At 51.3% G+C, this 15,118-nt stretch overlaps 1 protein-coding gene across 1 annotated transcript; it reads left to right on the top strand.

Annotated features, from left to right (window-relative positions):
• Positions 1–95: 95 nt before the first annotated feature.
• Positions 96–15,030, top strand: TYK2 (tyrosine kinase 2). Its single transcript, XM_020994917.2, has 24 exons — positions 96–194; positions 2,528–2,774; positions 3,539–3,662; positions 4,159–4,312; positions 4,609–4,772; positions 5,557–5,947; positions 6,060–6,263; positions 6,378–6,535; positions 6,695–6,812; positions 6,900–7,113; positions 7,354–7,460; positions 7,698–7,877; positions 7,968–8,055; positions 8,185–8,312; positions 8,534–8,669; positions 8,779–8,930; positions 9,129–9,279; positions 9,629–9,726; positions 9,854–10,046; positions 10,493–10,611; positions 10,701–10,873; positions 11,104–11,221; positions 11,320–11,430; positions 11,775–15,030. Exons 2-24 carry the CDS (start codon positions 2,597–2,599, stop codon positions 11,907–11,909), a joined length of 3,594 nt encoding a protein of 1,197 aa, XP_020850576.1. The 5' UTR covers positions 96–194; positions 2,528–2,596; the 3' UTR covers positions 11,910–15,030.
• Positions 15,031–15,118: the final 88 nt, after the last annotated feature.

Here is a 15,118-nt window from a genome sequence, read left to right as displayed (position 1 = left end):
CTAGGGAAGCCCTGTCAGAGGGTCCAGTGGCGGCTGCGGTGGCGTAGGTGGCGGAGGCGGAGGCGGAGGAGGACAGCACTGGGGTCCGGGCTGGGGCTGAGCTGAGCTGAGCTGAGCTGGACGCTGACAGGTGATCCCGGACTCAGGCTCGAGACCGGGAGCAGCGGGGCCCTGGAGGGCGGTCTGGGAGTCCGGTGTGTGGGATCCCCAGGGATTGCGTAGCCTCAGGGCGGTGAGGGCTGTGACCCGGCGGCCCCTGCGCTGCCTTCTCCAGCTGGCACCGAGGGGGCAGTGCCCGGGGAGGGCGCAGATGGGGGAGGTGTCCAGGGTGGCAGTGACTGGGGTGGAGGCAACCACTAGGGTCGGAAGGATGGGGTAAGTGAGCGAGACAGACATAGTGGGGTCAGTGCTTGGGATGGGCTCAGAGAGTGGGAACATTCCTGGAGCAGGCATAGACAAGACAGGCATTGCCCGGGGTGAGAGCAAGCTGGGGGGCAGTGACTGGGACGGGCCGTAACTAGAGTGGGCAGACTGGGGGCATGTAGGTAGATATTGTGGGGAGACGGGGAGGATAGCATTTGATGTGTGGGGATATGGATGGGATGAACATGCAAGAGGGGACTGGAGCGCTGCTAGGCTTGGGAAGCATCAGTGATGAGGCCTATGGTTTCTAAGATACTGCCTCTGGTGATCTCGCACTGCAGCTATCCTCTGGTTTTGGCTCTGGATTTGGTTCCAGTTCCCTCAAAGCGGGGCCAGTGCCCTGTGTGTACCCTCTCACTACCTCTAATCCAGTCCCACAAGCATTCATTAAGCACTTACTGCATACAAGGAATTGTGCTGTCTGTGTCCCTCCCTTTTTTGCATAGATCTTTGGGCAGGTAGTAGTGGATCTATGTAGCGCCTTCCCTGAAAACCCTTTTCTCCTCTCCTTCAAGGACTGAACCTAACCCTCCAGTAGAATTATCCTCTGTCTCAGAAACACATTTACCAATTCAATTATACTTCTTTCCCAAATGACTAAATTGGATGTTTTAGAGTGAAGAAGATTAAGGAGAAACAGGAGGATGAGCTGTGACTAATGATTAGTTTTTCAGTAGTCTCCAGTGTTGATGAGAGCTAGAAGCAGGGTGGTGTTCACATATACCTATACCCTAGTCTCAACGGATCCTCCAGGCAAGAGAAAGCTCTTTTATGGAGACCTGGGGGTCTGGGATAAGCTCTGGGAGTGAGGGAAATAGATTTTTATGACACGAGTCCCTATCTACTAGAATGGGCCCTGTGGGAATAAGCCTCCTTAGGGAACAGGAACATCTCCTGAATTGGGTATTAAGAGAAATGTTTCTCTTTCCGATTCAGCTCTCTCATATTTCCTTCCTCTGGGACTGATAAACATTGTACAGAACCAGCAGAGTGAACTCAAGTCATGGTGAAGTCCAGTGTTCTCACCCAGAAAGAGTCCTGTCTGTCTGGGACGACTTGAGCCTTTCTTAGCCAAACAGCTGAGAATTTCTGTTCTCAGTTCTTTGATGTGAAGACCCTGGCTAGTTAGATTGTGTACTCTTAGGTGGGGATGTTTCCTTTTAGGCGTCCTCAGTCTCATTTTCCAGCACCTCTGCCTCATTTGCCCCCATCATCTCCCATGGTGTCTGAACCTTTGTGACAAGATAGGGTTGCTAAGGCGTTAGGGTTTGGAATTAAGACTTCTTTACAGAACAGTAGGGTATGAGTCTGCTTTTTTACCTCAGGGCTGCAAGGAGATGTGTGTGATAAAGTAGACTGAGGTGTCTGTCTACTTGTGTGTGGGCTGTATTTATTTTGAGAAAGCCTAGTGTAATGGACCCCATTCATCCTCAGTTCTGGGCGCTTGAGTATCATGCCATATATTGTCTAAAGATGCTACCTTCTACCATTTTGGGATAGGGCTGAAGTTGCTTCTGGAAATTTTAATTTGGAAAGAGGGGCTGGATCTAGCACGCATTGTTGGGAGGAAGGCTTGCTGAGGATAGCTTAGCTTAGAATTCCAGATGCCTCAAAGTATGGTTTTCTACTGACAGACTGGCTACTTCTTAGAGTAATGTCTGCAATCCATTATTAGAATCATAGAGCAGGCAGGCCTCTTAAATATCTAGCCCAAGGGTAGGGAGCCTGCGGCATGGTAACCACATGTGGCCTTCTAAGTCCTTGGGTTTAGCCTTTTGATTGAATCCAAGTTTTACAGAACAAATCCTTTTATTAAGGGGATTTGTTCTGTGAAGTTTGGATTCAGTCAAAGGGTCAAACTTAAGGACCTAGAGGCCACATGTGGCCTCAAGGATGCAGGTTCTCCACTGCTGATCTAGCCTAACCCCTCATTTTATAGAAACAGGATCAGAGGTGAAATGACTTATTCTGTTATATATTCAGTAAGTATCAGAGCTGGGATTCAGACCAAGGTCTTTAGACCTCCAAGTCCATGGTCTTTCCATGATTTTATGCAATGACTTTCCATTTGTTTTCCTCCCTTTTCTCCTAACTCCTGGGCTAGGACAACCTGGGTGGAGAGAACTTTGGAGTGTGGGGCCTAAAGCGCCCCTTCAGTTGGCAGAAGATCAAGATGCCACTATGTCACTGTGCTGCAAGACACAGTGATTCCGATGGGGACTGGGGCTACCCTAGCAGCAGTGGGATCAAGGTTTTCCTCCACTGGAGCAATGGGGGTGACCAGTATGTGACCTACAACCAGGGCACCATGACTGCAGAGGAAGTCTGCATTCATATTGCACAGAAAGTGGGTAAGTGGAGTTTGAAGTAAGAGAAAGTTGGATCAGAGATGAGGACTTAGTGGATTAGGGATAAGGAAGCACTGTAGTTTTGAATCTTGCTTGGAAGCAGCTTCCCCCCCCCCCACATCTAATATTCCCCTAGTGAAATGGATGAATGAGGGGAGTAAGATGGGAAGATTGGGAAGGAGACTCCCTGGGCAGGACAAGGTCTGCTTCCCACCAAGTTGGCCTCCTACCAAGTTGCCTTTGGTAGGGTAAGTATAGTTGTTCCATCCACCTCTCCCAGTCCCGTGGATATGGGAAGAGGCTTGTGGTATGGCCTTAAGGACTTGGATTCTAGAGGCTTTCCAAGACCAAGTCTTTGTCTGAAGATAGCAAGCCACTAGTCCCAGCACCTGGGTCCTGTGGAGGGTTCTATGGTGCCTGGACCAGTCTATAGGATTTGACTCCTGCCTATTTATTCTACCACCAGCTGGGATCATGGTTGAGCATCTATTTCCTTGCCTTGGTCCCTCAGAATTTTCTACCCTTATCCTATACCTACCTCTGAGAAAACAACAAAATATTAGGGTTGTTAGGAGATTTCTTCCCCTACTCTGACTTTAGGGTAGGAGAAAGGGAAGGAGAATAATGCCTTGATATGTCCAGTTTTTTTTTAGCTTCGAGAGGCAGGGGCAAACTTGCAAGGGTGTGTGTGTGTGTGTGTGTGTGTGTGTGTGTGTGTGTGTATTTAACTTTAATGCCCTTCTTATCTACGTTGTTCCTGCTTCCAGGGATCACCCCACTCTGCTACAACCTTTTCGCATTATATGATGCCCAGGCCCAAATCTGGCTCCCTCCTAACCACCCCTTTGAGATCACCAAGGACACCAACCAGACCCTACAATTTCGAATGAGGTAGCAGCTGCTTCCTAAGCTTTGGCCTTGGGGATGGGGTCATGACAGAGGCCTTTTCCCCAGTGGTAACAGACTTTCCAGGGAAAATCTCCACATGAAACCTTTAGGGCATACTCAAGAAGTGATGGTTCTTGGCTAAGGCTCTAGGCTGGGAGAGCAGTTTCCTTTGGTGGCCAGTTTTTCTCAAAATTGGGGGGGTGGGTGGACACATACTGTCCCCATTCTATGCGTGTCAATGGCCCACCCACTATAGTAACTTAGAGATATGGGCTGTGGCCTGCCTGTTCCCTGGAGATTGAAGAGGGTTGTAGTAGGAGGCTTTCTGTCCTTTATTTCTTCTTGCTCTGAGGCACTAGAATGAGGAGGAGCAACAGGAGTCAGCCAGTCCTTTCTGGAAAGCTGTAGACCCCAGGAGGGTTGGCTGTGGTGCTACAGAGTAAGGAAGTATTCCTTCCCTTCTACAAAGAACCATGGGGTAAGACCATGTACCCTGCAGGTATTACTTCCGAAACTGGCATGGTCTGAACAGCCAGGAACCAGCCGTGTACCGAAGCATGCCTCAGGGTGTTGAGGTCTCTGAAGAGAAGACCTCGACGGAGCAAGGGTGTGCTTTGCTGGACAAAGCCTCCTTCGAGTACCTCTACGAACAGGTTGAGGGGGTTGGGTAGGGAGCATCACCCTGTGGGCAAGATATGGAGGGATGGGTGGGAAAACCCTAGGGGCTTCCTGGGGGTTCTAGAGGATTCAGCTGGTACAGATCCTGCTCCCCTGCTTTCCCTCATAAGCTTTTCCAAACTGTTTTGCCAGCCCTTGATCTGTATTTTCCTATTAAGAGTTGTGCATCTTAATAGTCAGCAACTTCTCTGGAAGGGTCAGGTAGGACACAGAGGGAAGGCATGAGGCTATCCTCCTGGGTCATTCATCCCACCCTATCCTGTTGTCGCAGGGGAAGTTTGAGTTTGTCAATGACGTTGCATCACTTTCGGACCTACATAGTGAAGCTGAGATACATTACTTCAAGAATGAGAGTCTAGGCATGGCCGTGCTGCACCTGTCCCATCTTGCCCTGCAGCGTGGTGTCCCCCTGGAAGAGGTGGTGAGGAAGACCAGGTACCTGGCCCCAGGACACAGATGGGGTTCCTCAGGGTGTCAGTCAGTCAACAAGTATGCCTGGCTTAAGAGGAGACAGAAGACATAAGATACATGCCCTGGCACGTGGGCAGCTCAGCCATATGCCTGAAACACCTTGAGGACAGTAGACAATATGTGGGCTGTAGTTGGGGAAGCCTGCCCAGTAGAGAAGATGGGAGTTCTGTTTGTCCTAAACAACAGATAGAATTTAGATTGATGGAGAATCAGAGTGAGAGTATTCTGGGTACAGGGAACAGTATAGGAGGGGATCAGAGCTGGACTCCACCTGTGTGGGACAGTAAGGACATTACCTGATTCAGGTACTTTGAATGCGGACCGTTAGCCCCTGAGCAAGCTGCTCTAAGAAGTAGTGGGTCAGGGGCAGCTAGGTGGCACAATGGATAGAGCACCGGCCCTGAAGTCAGGAGGACCCGAGTTCAAATTTGGCCTCAGACCAAACACTTGACACTTACTAGCTGTGTGACCCTGGGCAAGTCACTTAACCCCAAGCGCCTTAAATAAATAAATAAAATAAAGAAGTAGGGGGTCTGCTGGGGAAGTGCTCAGCACTGGGACTGATGAGATGATGCTGGACCTTAGAAGCTGGAAGAAAAAGTACTTGGGGCTTGTCCTGGTAGTCATGTGCAAAGAGGGTTGGAGTGGTGTTGGCTCAGTTAAAGCTCCTTCCTGTTGGAGCCCCTCAGGCCCCACTCACCTTTTCCTTCCCCTCTGCTTGTCCTTCACCCCCTGCCCCCTACCTCAGCTTCAAAGACTGCATCCCTCGCTCCTTCAGCCGACAGATCCAGCAGAACAATTCCCTGACTAAATTCCGCCTGAGGAACGTCTTCCAGAAGTTTATGCGACGTTTCCATCTGCAGACAGTGGGTCCGGGGCGGCTTAGTGAACGGGACATCATGTTCAAATACTTGGCTACGCTGGAACAGCTGGCCCCACGCTTTGGCACTGAGCACTTTCTTGCTCTGACCTTGGCACTGGCCACAGAGGCTGAAAGGGATCTGTGCTATGTCAATAGCAGTGAGCAAGGGCCTACTGTTCCGCCAGGAGCCACTCTCTCCCTCGCTGACCGGGCTCCTAGCCATGAGGTTCGAGTGACGGGTACAAGTGGTATCCATTGGCGGCTTCTTCAGGTGGAGGTGCGCAGACATGCATGGAGGGCTGCCCTGTGGGGTCCTCAAACTCCCCTCACCCTGGACAGATTGAGGTGAAGAGGGGTAGTGCTCTCATCTATCCATGACTGAATTTCAGGACCCTGACCTGGATGTCAACCATCCTCGAGGCTCCTTTCGTAAGAAGTCCAAGGCCCGGGAGGCAGAGAGCCGGAAGCCAAGCCAGCTGCCCACTGAGAGGAAAGAGAGCCCCTGGATGTATTTTTGTGACTTCCAAGATATCACTCATGTTGTGGTCAAGGAGAATAACGTCAGCATCCACCGTCAGGACAACAAGTGCCTGGTGGGGGCTAGAGCAGGGAAAGTGGGCCAGAAGGCAGGGGTGGGACTGCTGAAGGCTGGGAGGATAGTTCTAATGGGAAAAACCCTGCTAATGCCTCCTTTCCCCCATCCCCAGGAACTGACTCTCCTGTCACCTATGGTGGCACTCTCCTTGGTATCCCTGGTGGATGGCTACTTCAGGCTGACAGCAGACTCCAGCCACTACCTGTGCCGTGAGGTGGCCCCCCCGAGGCTGGTGATGAGCGTTCAAAATGGCATCCATGGGCCCCTGCAGTGAGTGTATTGGGGGGGGTGTTTTATGTAACTTTAGGGGTCACTGCATGGTTGTGTCACTGTGGGAATATGAGGATTGACACAAGGCTCATGGGGCAGAGGGAAAAGTTTACCCAGACCTCACTTGCTTCCCCAACCCCACTGCTTTCCAATGTTCAGGGAGCCTTATGTACTATCCAAACTGAAGCGAGAGGAGGTAGAAGACGGTCTCTACCTTATCCGTTGGAGTTCCTTTGACTTCCACCGCCTCATCCTGACTGTGGCTCGGAAGGACCAGGTAATGGCCTCACGGGTCAGGGAACAGGAGGGCCTGTTCCCTCCTTCCTTGGGGAGCCAGACTGTTTACTCCTCAATGCTTCCACAGACATCTGGAGCACAAGGTCTCCGTTACAAGCAGTTCCGCATTGAAGAGCGGGGCCTGACCTTCCAGCTGGAAGGCTGGGATCAAGCCTTTTCCAGTGTGCGTGAGCTCACTGCGGCCCTGCAAGGCTGCACGCTGCGATCCAGCTCTGGCTCTGGTCCTGGTTCCAGCCTAGAGAGCTTCACACTCAGCAAATGCTGCCTGCCTCGAGCAGGAGGTACAGCCAGGGGCAGAAAGGAAGAGGGGGATAGAGGTTGGGGGATGTGGCTAGGCTCCATGGGCAGGAGGACCTTTACCCCCACCACAGGTTGGTGGTGTTCTTTTTTGGAGGTAGGGGGTGGGGAGTATGCTTCCCTGTAGCATCATTTGGAAATTTCTCATTCTTAAGGCTTCTCCTGGTAGAACTATAGATAAGGCTTCTGTCTTGATTATATCTCTTCACCCCTATTTCCCCCAGAAATTTCCAACCTGATCATCACCCGACAGCGTCCTAAGGAGGGCCCTAAACCACTCAACTTGTCCCAGCTTAGCTTCCACCAGATCCGTAAGGAAGAGATCACCCAGGTAGGTCAAGGGTGCGCCCCCGTTTCTTCAGACACCGAGGGTGCCTTGCTGGCTCACTTGCTGCTTGCTCTTCCACATCCAGATCTCTTGCTTTGGGTTTGGGGGTAGAAGAAAAATAGGTTTCTTGGAGCTAAGGCCCCTGGCTTAGATTGGATGGACAAATGGCTGCATTTGTACTGAAGTGGTCCCTCTCTTCCTCCCATCCTGTTCCACCTCACCCCTCAACTCCCGCTTCAGCTGGCTCACCTGGGCCAGGGCACCCGGACCAACATTTATGAGGGACTCCTGCGTGTGGGGGGTGGAATGGGAGCTGAGGATGAGGAAGAAGAGAACATCCCCTCAGAACCCAACAACAACCATCGGGAGCTTCGAGTAGTGCTGAAGGTGCTGGACCCGAGTCATCGTGACATTGCTCTGGTAAGAGGGACCTGCGGGAACATCGTGTGTCCACGCGTCTCCTGTCTGGCCGTGCATATCCCCCATGTGTCCTTGTTCTGCCTCCCCCAGGCATTTTTCGAGACAGCCAGCCTAATGAGCCAGGTCTCCCACATTCACTTGGCCTTCGTCCATGGTGTTTGTGTCCGGGGCTCTGAGAGTGAGTATATCTCATCTATTATTTACTCCCCCTATTCTTCCTCACCATCTCTGTCTCCAAAGGCAGAGGTTTTCCCATCCCTGGCCTAAACTGCCCCTAGATGTGAGTATTTGGTCTCGCCCATTGTAGACATCATGGTGGCAGAACACGTAGAACATGGGCCACTGGATGTATGTCTACGCCGGGAGAAGGGCCATGTGCCTGTGGCCTGGAAGATTACTGTGGCCCAGCAGCTTGCCAGCGCTCTCAGCTACCTAGTAGGTGTCTGGCCTGGGGACGGGACTGCCAGTGGAGCTGGGGGCTGGACAAGGTGAAGCTAACACAAAATTGGTGGTTAAGAAGGCATTATTATCTCTCTCCAACTTGGAAACCAAACCAGAAACCATGCACTGCATGTGAGATGTGCGAGTTCTTACCTCTATGCTTATGTCCTGTGTGTTCCAGAGAATGACCCTCTTCTCTTGATATTACTCTTTAGGAGGATAAGAACCTGGTTCATGGTAATGTCTGTGGCAAGAACATCCTGCTGGCAAGGCGTGGCCTTGGAGATGGCACTCAGCCCTTCATCAAGCTCAGTGATCCTGGCGTCAGTGTCACTGCCCTCTCCAGGGAGGGTGAGGAGGATGGGGACTGGGGTGGAAGGTCATTGCCCCTAGGCCAGTGCCCCCTGCCCTGAAAGCAGGAAAAGGTACAAAAGCTCTGACCTCTGACTCTGGCCCCCAGAGAGGGCAGAGCGCATTCCCTGGATTGCCCCCGAGTGTGTACCCAGTGGGACTGGCCTCAGCACAGCTGCCGACAAGTGGAGCTTTGGAACAACACTATTAGAAATCTGCTTTGATGGGGAAGCACCTCTACAGGGTCGTACCCCTTCTGAGGTATGACTCCTCCCCCCAACCTCAGTCTTGCCCCCTCTGAGGTAATGCCTTCCCCATCCTCAGAGTCACACTGTCTTCCTCACACCCTGTTCTCAATCATCTGGGATGTTCCTGAGTAACGGGCCAAAATGAAACCTGGTCCTCGGCCTTGCCAGGAGCTGATGAGCCCTTCCTCTACTTCTCACCCTCAACCTACAGAAGGAGCGCTTTTATGAGAAGAAACACCGGCTTCCTGAGCCCTCATGTAAGGAGCTGGCCACCCTCATTAGTCAGTGCCTCACCCATGAGGCCAACCAGCGACCCTCCTTTCGAACAATCCTCCGTGATCTCACCCAGTTGCAGCCCCAGAGTAAGGCTGACTCTCTCTGTTGCTTGTACCCCTTCTCCTCACTCTGGGTTACTTCTGTTCCTCCCCTGTGCTGTCAATTATAGTCATTAGACAAAGAAGTGTTAAGAGAAGATCCACTGTCCAGTCACTTAAGAGCCTCCTGTCTGAAAGAGGAGACATGGTTTCTACCTAGCTAAATAGGCACTCAGACAAGCCCATCAACTGAAGGCTGTTCCTTGGGACCCCAGAAAGAATGACCCAACTAGGCCCAAGATTTGGGTGCAGTGGAGAGGCTAGTGAGCCTTACCTGCCACAGGTTTGTCCCTGGCTCTCTTGAACCCCGTCTTCATGGGGCTGTGATCTTTTCCAGATCTCGCTGACATTACCACCGTAAGCCCAGAGTTCCCAGCCTCAGACCCTACTGTGTTTCAGAAACGCTACCTAAAGAAGATCCGAGACCTGGGAGAGGTCTGTAAAGGGTGGAGAAGAAAGGGGCTTGCATATGTGGATGAGGGCAAAGGGCTGTGGGGGCCACTGACTTGGTACAGTCTTGCCTGGAGCTAGGCCCTCCCTCCCTTTCCTTACCTCTCCTCAGGGCCACTTTGGCAAGGTGAGCCTCTACTGCTATGACCCAACTAATGATGGGACAGGTGAGATGGTGGCTGTGAAATCTCTCAAGGCTGGCTGCAGCTCCCAACTCCTGAGCAGCTGGCAACGGGAAATTGAGATCCTTCGGACACTTTACCATGAGCACATCGTCAAGTATAAGGGCTGCTGCAGTGACCAAGGTCAGGGAGCAGAGGTGACCCTGGGTCTGGCCTGAGGAAGGAATTTCCCTGCAATCCTAGGCCTCGAATGACGAGCTTTAGGGCTGAGAAGGGACCTTAGAAACTGTCACGTCCCACCCCCTCATTATACAGATGGGGAAGCAGTGACCCATAAAATGGAATAGATTTGCCCAAGGTCACATCATGAAAGACACAGAAGCAAGATTTGAACTAGAGTGGGAAGGACCTTTAAAGTTCATCTGTCTATTTTAACCCCCCTCATTGTTCAGATCAGGGAATTGAAGTCCAAGGAAATTGTGACCTGCCCAGTGTCACACCAGTAGGGAGGAGCGGAGCCAGGATTTGAACCCAGACCCTTTGACTTCCATCCAACCCAATGTTCTTTCCACTGTATTCTACTTCTTCCCTCTTTCCCTCATACCCTTCTCCTGGGCTGGGTTTTGCAGGGGAGAAGATGGTCCAGCTGATCATGGAGTATGTGCCACTAGGCAGCTTGCGGGACTACCTCCCCAAACACAGCTTGGGGCTGGCCCAGATTCTGCTATTTGCTCAGCAGATCTGTGAGGTGAGGCCCCTGGGAGGTGGGGGCAGGGAGGGCACTGTGGGCCCTGTGCCCTGTGACCCCAACTTCTGGTGACCTTCCCCATCCTCTAGGGCATGGCCTACCTCCATTCCCAACACTACATCCACCGAGACCTGGCAGCCCGGAATGTCCTTTTGGAGAATGACAACACTGTCAAGATTGGAGACTTTGGCCTGGCCAAGGCTGTGCCAGAGGGCCATGATTACTACTGTGTCCAGGAGGATGGAGACAGCCCTGTCTTCTGGTGACCAGGGGCACAGACAGGGGGATTAATCCCACATACTGCCACTCTTCCCATGCCTAAGAGTATGAGAAGTTTGCGGGGGAGTGGGAGGGAGTAAGGGCTGATAGAGCTAAGGCCTTTGTTTTAACACTGGGTTCCCTGTGTCTTTCCCCCGTCCTTCTGCCGTGCCTATTGGGTACCTCCCATTTTCCCCTCCCAATGGCCTGAGTGTCATGCCCAGTATCCCCTAGGTATGCCATGGAATGTCTCAAGGAATGTAAGTTCTACTATGCCTCAGATGTCTGGTCCTTTGGGGTCACCCTCTATGAGCTACTGACCCGCTGTGACTGCAATCAAACCCCCCCCTTGGTGAGAGCCTGGCCTTGGACCCCTGCCAGCCCTTCCTCCCATACTCCTTGGCAGCATCCACCTGTGTGACAGCTCCTCTTTGCCTTTTCTCTGGTCAGAAATTCATCGAAATGATTGGGGTTACCCAGGGCCAGATGACGGTGCTGAGGCTCATTGACCTGCTAGAGAGAGGGCAGAGACTGCCTTGTCCCAAGGATTGTCCCAGTGAGGTAAGTCCCTCCTCCACCCCCCAACCTCCCTACTGATGATTCTCCCTTAAGGTATGATCCCATCACCACTACTGAAGATACTGGTAGATTTCAACCCTTTTCTGTGTGCCAGTCGCCCTCCCCCGCTTTTGGTGGCTGATCACAGACTATCTACCTCAATAACCCTCGACATTGGGAGGTAAAGCCTTGCCCAGCCTTGGGGGGAAGGGGGGGAAAGTCCTTCCAAACCCTCCCATAAGCCAGGATACAATCCACCATAATCCAGACCCCTGGTAGATGGACCCCACCTGAAAATGTGGGGCCTAACGCTTCCCCCCTCCCCACCCCCATTCTCTCCCCGCTAGATCTATCTTCTCATGAAGAATTGCTGGGAATATGAAGCCTCCTTTCGCCCAACCTTCCAGAACCTTGTTCCCCTCCTCAGGACATTCCATGAGAAGTACAGAAATCAAGCACCGTCTGTGTTTAGTGTATGCTGAAGGAGAGAGGCCTGGAGCAACTGTGGCCAGCCTGGGCTCATCTGTTGCACTATGGGAGTGGGAAATCTAATTGGGGCCTTATTGTTAGGCCCCCTCAGTGATTGGGGACTGTTTCCCACTCTCTACATCATCCTCAGTCCTGGAGGGAGGAGTGAGGCCATATTTAACCCCTTGGGACCCACGGGGAAGGGTCCATGGTGCCATCTTCAACTTCTTTTTTCCCTGATGCCAGGTGGTACCCAGGGGTTGTATGGCTGGGGCTGCCTAGTTACTCCTCTATCGCATACAAGTTTGAAACTCTGAAAATGAGAGACACTTCAGCTAATGGGGGGACCTAACACTGTGACCTCTGCCAGCCCCCTCCCTCAGAGCTGGGAATAAGGGGTCAGCCAGCTGTGCTCTCTCCAGAAGCCACTTTCCTTGTGCCTTGCCCCAGTCTCCCCTTCTCCCACAAACACACCTCTGGCCCCCCCCCATCGCCTCAGGACCAATGAGGAGAAAACTTGATATTTTTGCCTTCTCTCCAAGAGGCCTTAATCCTCTTCCTCTGCCTTTATCCTATCCCCTCTGTCCCTCCCCCTTCTTTCCCAGGTTCCATTTTAGATAGGGAAGGACTGAGAGGAAGCTGAGTGTAATGGAGAATCTTTAGGGTGGAGCTCTTCTAAGTCCTCTGTCATCTCCATTGTGCCTTCAACCCCAGTCCAGGTGCCCTTTCCCCAACTGTGTGCTCTCAGTGCCCTGCTCTACCCACAAGTGAGCCCATGTTCCTTCTGCCAACAGGAGCTTCATCTCTGTAGGTAGAAGTGTTAGGGGTCCCTTTTGAGCTAGGCTGACTTGACCTAGGAAAAAGGCTAAGGACCCTGGTCTTAAGAACCATCTGTAGGAAGCTACAGGTAAATGTCCTTGTTTTCAAAAATTAAAAACCGGGCCTACCCCTCCCTGGGGTCGGTCACTCAGGCCAGATGAGGCAGAATGGGCTTAAGCCTTGAGCTCCATCTTCCCTTTTACTTTAGCCACGCTTGTTTTTTTTCTCTGTCTCTGTCTTTCTCTTTCTCTCTTTCCTCTCCCTCCCCCCTGCCCTTCTCCAATCCTCTTTCCTCACACTAGGTCCTCTGGGCTCTAAAGTGAATCTAGGCTGGGTGTGGATGAGGGTGTAGTTAGTCATCATGGTATCACTTCCTTTCTCCCAGAAATACTGCCATGTCTTCATTTCCCACTCAAGTCCAGCAGGCTTTATTTCTGTAAATCAGCTTCTCCCAGAGTCTCTGACACCAACCTCTGGCCAGGTTTGGATTTTGGGCCCCAGCAACTCACAGCTCACTCAAAAAAGAATGATTGTGTTATGTGTCTGTGTGTGAAAGGAAAGGAGATTGGGAGAGATTTCCCTAGCCATTGTGTAAACCTTGAAGGCAGAGACTTTCTCTTGTCTTGCCCGCAGCACAGTGCTAACTAGGCCTTCACAACAAAGAAACAGTCTGGGAGTGTTTGTGGTGGAGGAAGAGGAAGAGCAGGTAGGTCCCCAGCAACAGGATCCTCTAAGGATGATGATTGGTCTGCAGATGTTATGTAAGTTGCCTCGTGACATAATGCATGAGTGTTGAAGACAGAATTACAGCCAAGGCAAAGATTTAATTAACAAAAAGGAAGAAGCTTCTGGGCACCATCCAGGTGGATGGGACTGAGGAGGCAGCTGCCTCTGGTTACAATTAGATATCCACCCTGGCCCAAGTTTAGTGCCTTGTTTAGCTTTTGATGATCCCTGCCTCCAGTACTTGTACAGAGATACAGACATGCATGTATATTGGTAGGCACAGATTTTCCCCAGAAGCCTATCAATCCTTCCCACAGTAACTGGGGGAGGGGGATACAACTGGGACAGTAACTGCCACCAGGGAAAGGAGGGAACGCTGTAGCTGGAATGTTTCTGGCTGGACAGTGAGTGTGGCTCAATGGAACATCTTCAATGAAGCCTGAGCATCATTGAAGGAGGGCTTATGGATGCACTGGGTCATACAGACTTTAAGTTCATACTCTGTCCACCATCCTCGAGTCATCTAGTCCTTCCCTAAGCCCAGAAGTTTCAGTCTCAGTCAGTGCAGTGGAAAGTTGGATATGGAGTCTAGGAACTGGATTAAAATTCCCAGCTCTCCTGCCTCCCGTGTGTGTTACTCTGGGCAAAGCCCCAAGGTAAGCCCCTTTGAACCTCAGATTTCTCATCTATAAATCGATTGGCTCCAATGAGCTTGAAGGTCACTTGCAGTTCTGAATTTGATCCTGTTGTAAGGAGTCTACCACATTGGACTTCAGCAAAGCTGACTGTTGCAAGAGGGGAAAGACAAAGACATTCAAATATAAAGCACTCTACAGCTTAGAGCCCGAGATTTGCATAAATACAGACTACCCCATGCCTTTGTCCCCAGCCACTGAGCTACATAAGGCCCCATCAGGGATCTGGGAAGTGAACTGGTTGACCATAATAAGTTAGGGTGAGGTTCCTCACTGAAAGAATCTGGATTTGAGCCAGGATTTGAATCAGAACATCATTTTGACCTGTCTGGCAGAGATGTTACTTCCTGTGAAGAACACAGCAACCAAACAGTCTGCTTAGACCAGACTGGTAACAGCTGCCCAGTGGCCAAGAGACTTAAGCAGGTTGGTCAGTCCATAAGCCCAGTGAGGGGCTGGTTCGACGGCAGAACAAACCACTTAATAAACTCAGCAGCAAATTGCGCTATCCACCCAAGACATCTTACCCCAGGAGAGGTAAGCATAGCTTAACCAGCCCATCCAGTGAAGATGCTGTGCCCTAAAAGGAATCAGCCTAGCAGGAGAGTGACTCGTTCATCACTGTTACCAATGCTGCCCTTCAGTGAACTTCCTGAGGACTCTGGGAAAAAGGAAGGACATGAAATGCCTGGTATTCCAGAATTGTGAATCACCTTGGCTACATGTGCTCCCTACACGTGTGCCTCACAACACTGTACTTTAAGTTCATGTCTGCTTGTCCCTAACAGAGTCCATGTGTGTATGTGGGAGAGTGCATCCCAGATTTTTTCGGGAAATGCTTTGTAACTACTGTTCTTGCTATGCCATTTGAGTAAATGCCTTGTCTAAAAGCTAATTTAGTTTACTGGCTGATTGTTAAGGAGAAGCCCATCAACGGTGACTTATCAGCTCCAGGGAGCATAGCCACCCAAATAGCAGTTGCT

Source organism: Phascolarctos cinereus, unplaced genomic scaffold (assembly GCF_003287225.1).
Source record: "Phascolarctos cinereus isolate Bilbo 61053 unplaced genomic scaffold, phaCin_HiC Scaffold_4;HRSCAF=312, whole genome shotgun sequence".
NCBI lineage: Eukaryota > Metazoa > Chordata > Mammalia > Diprotodontia > Phascolarctidae > Phascolarctos > Phascolarctos cinereus.
The sequence above is the reverse complement of the archived record's forward strand: the minus strand, read 5'-3'. Positions and strand labels throughout refer to the sequence as shown.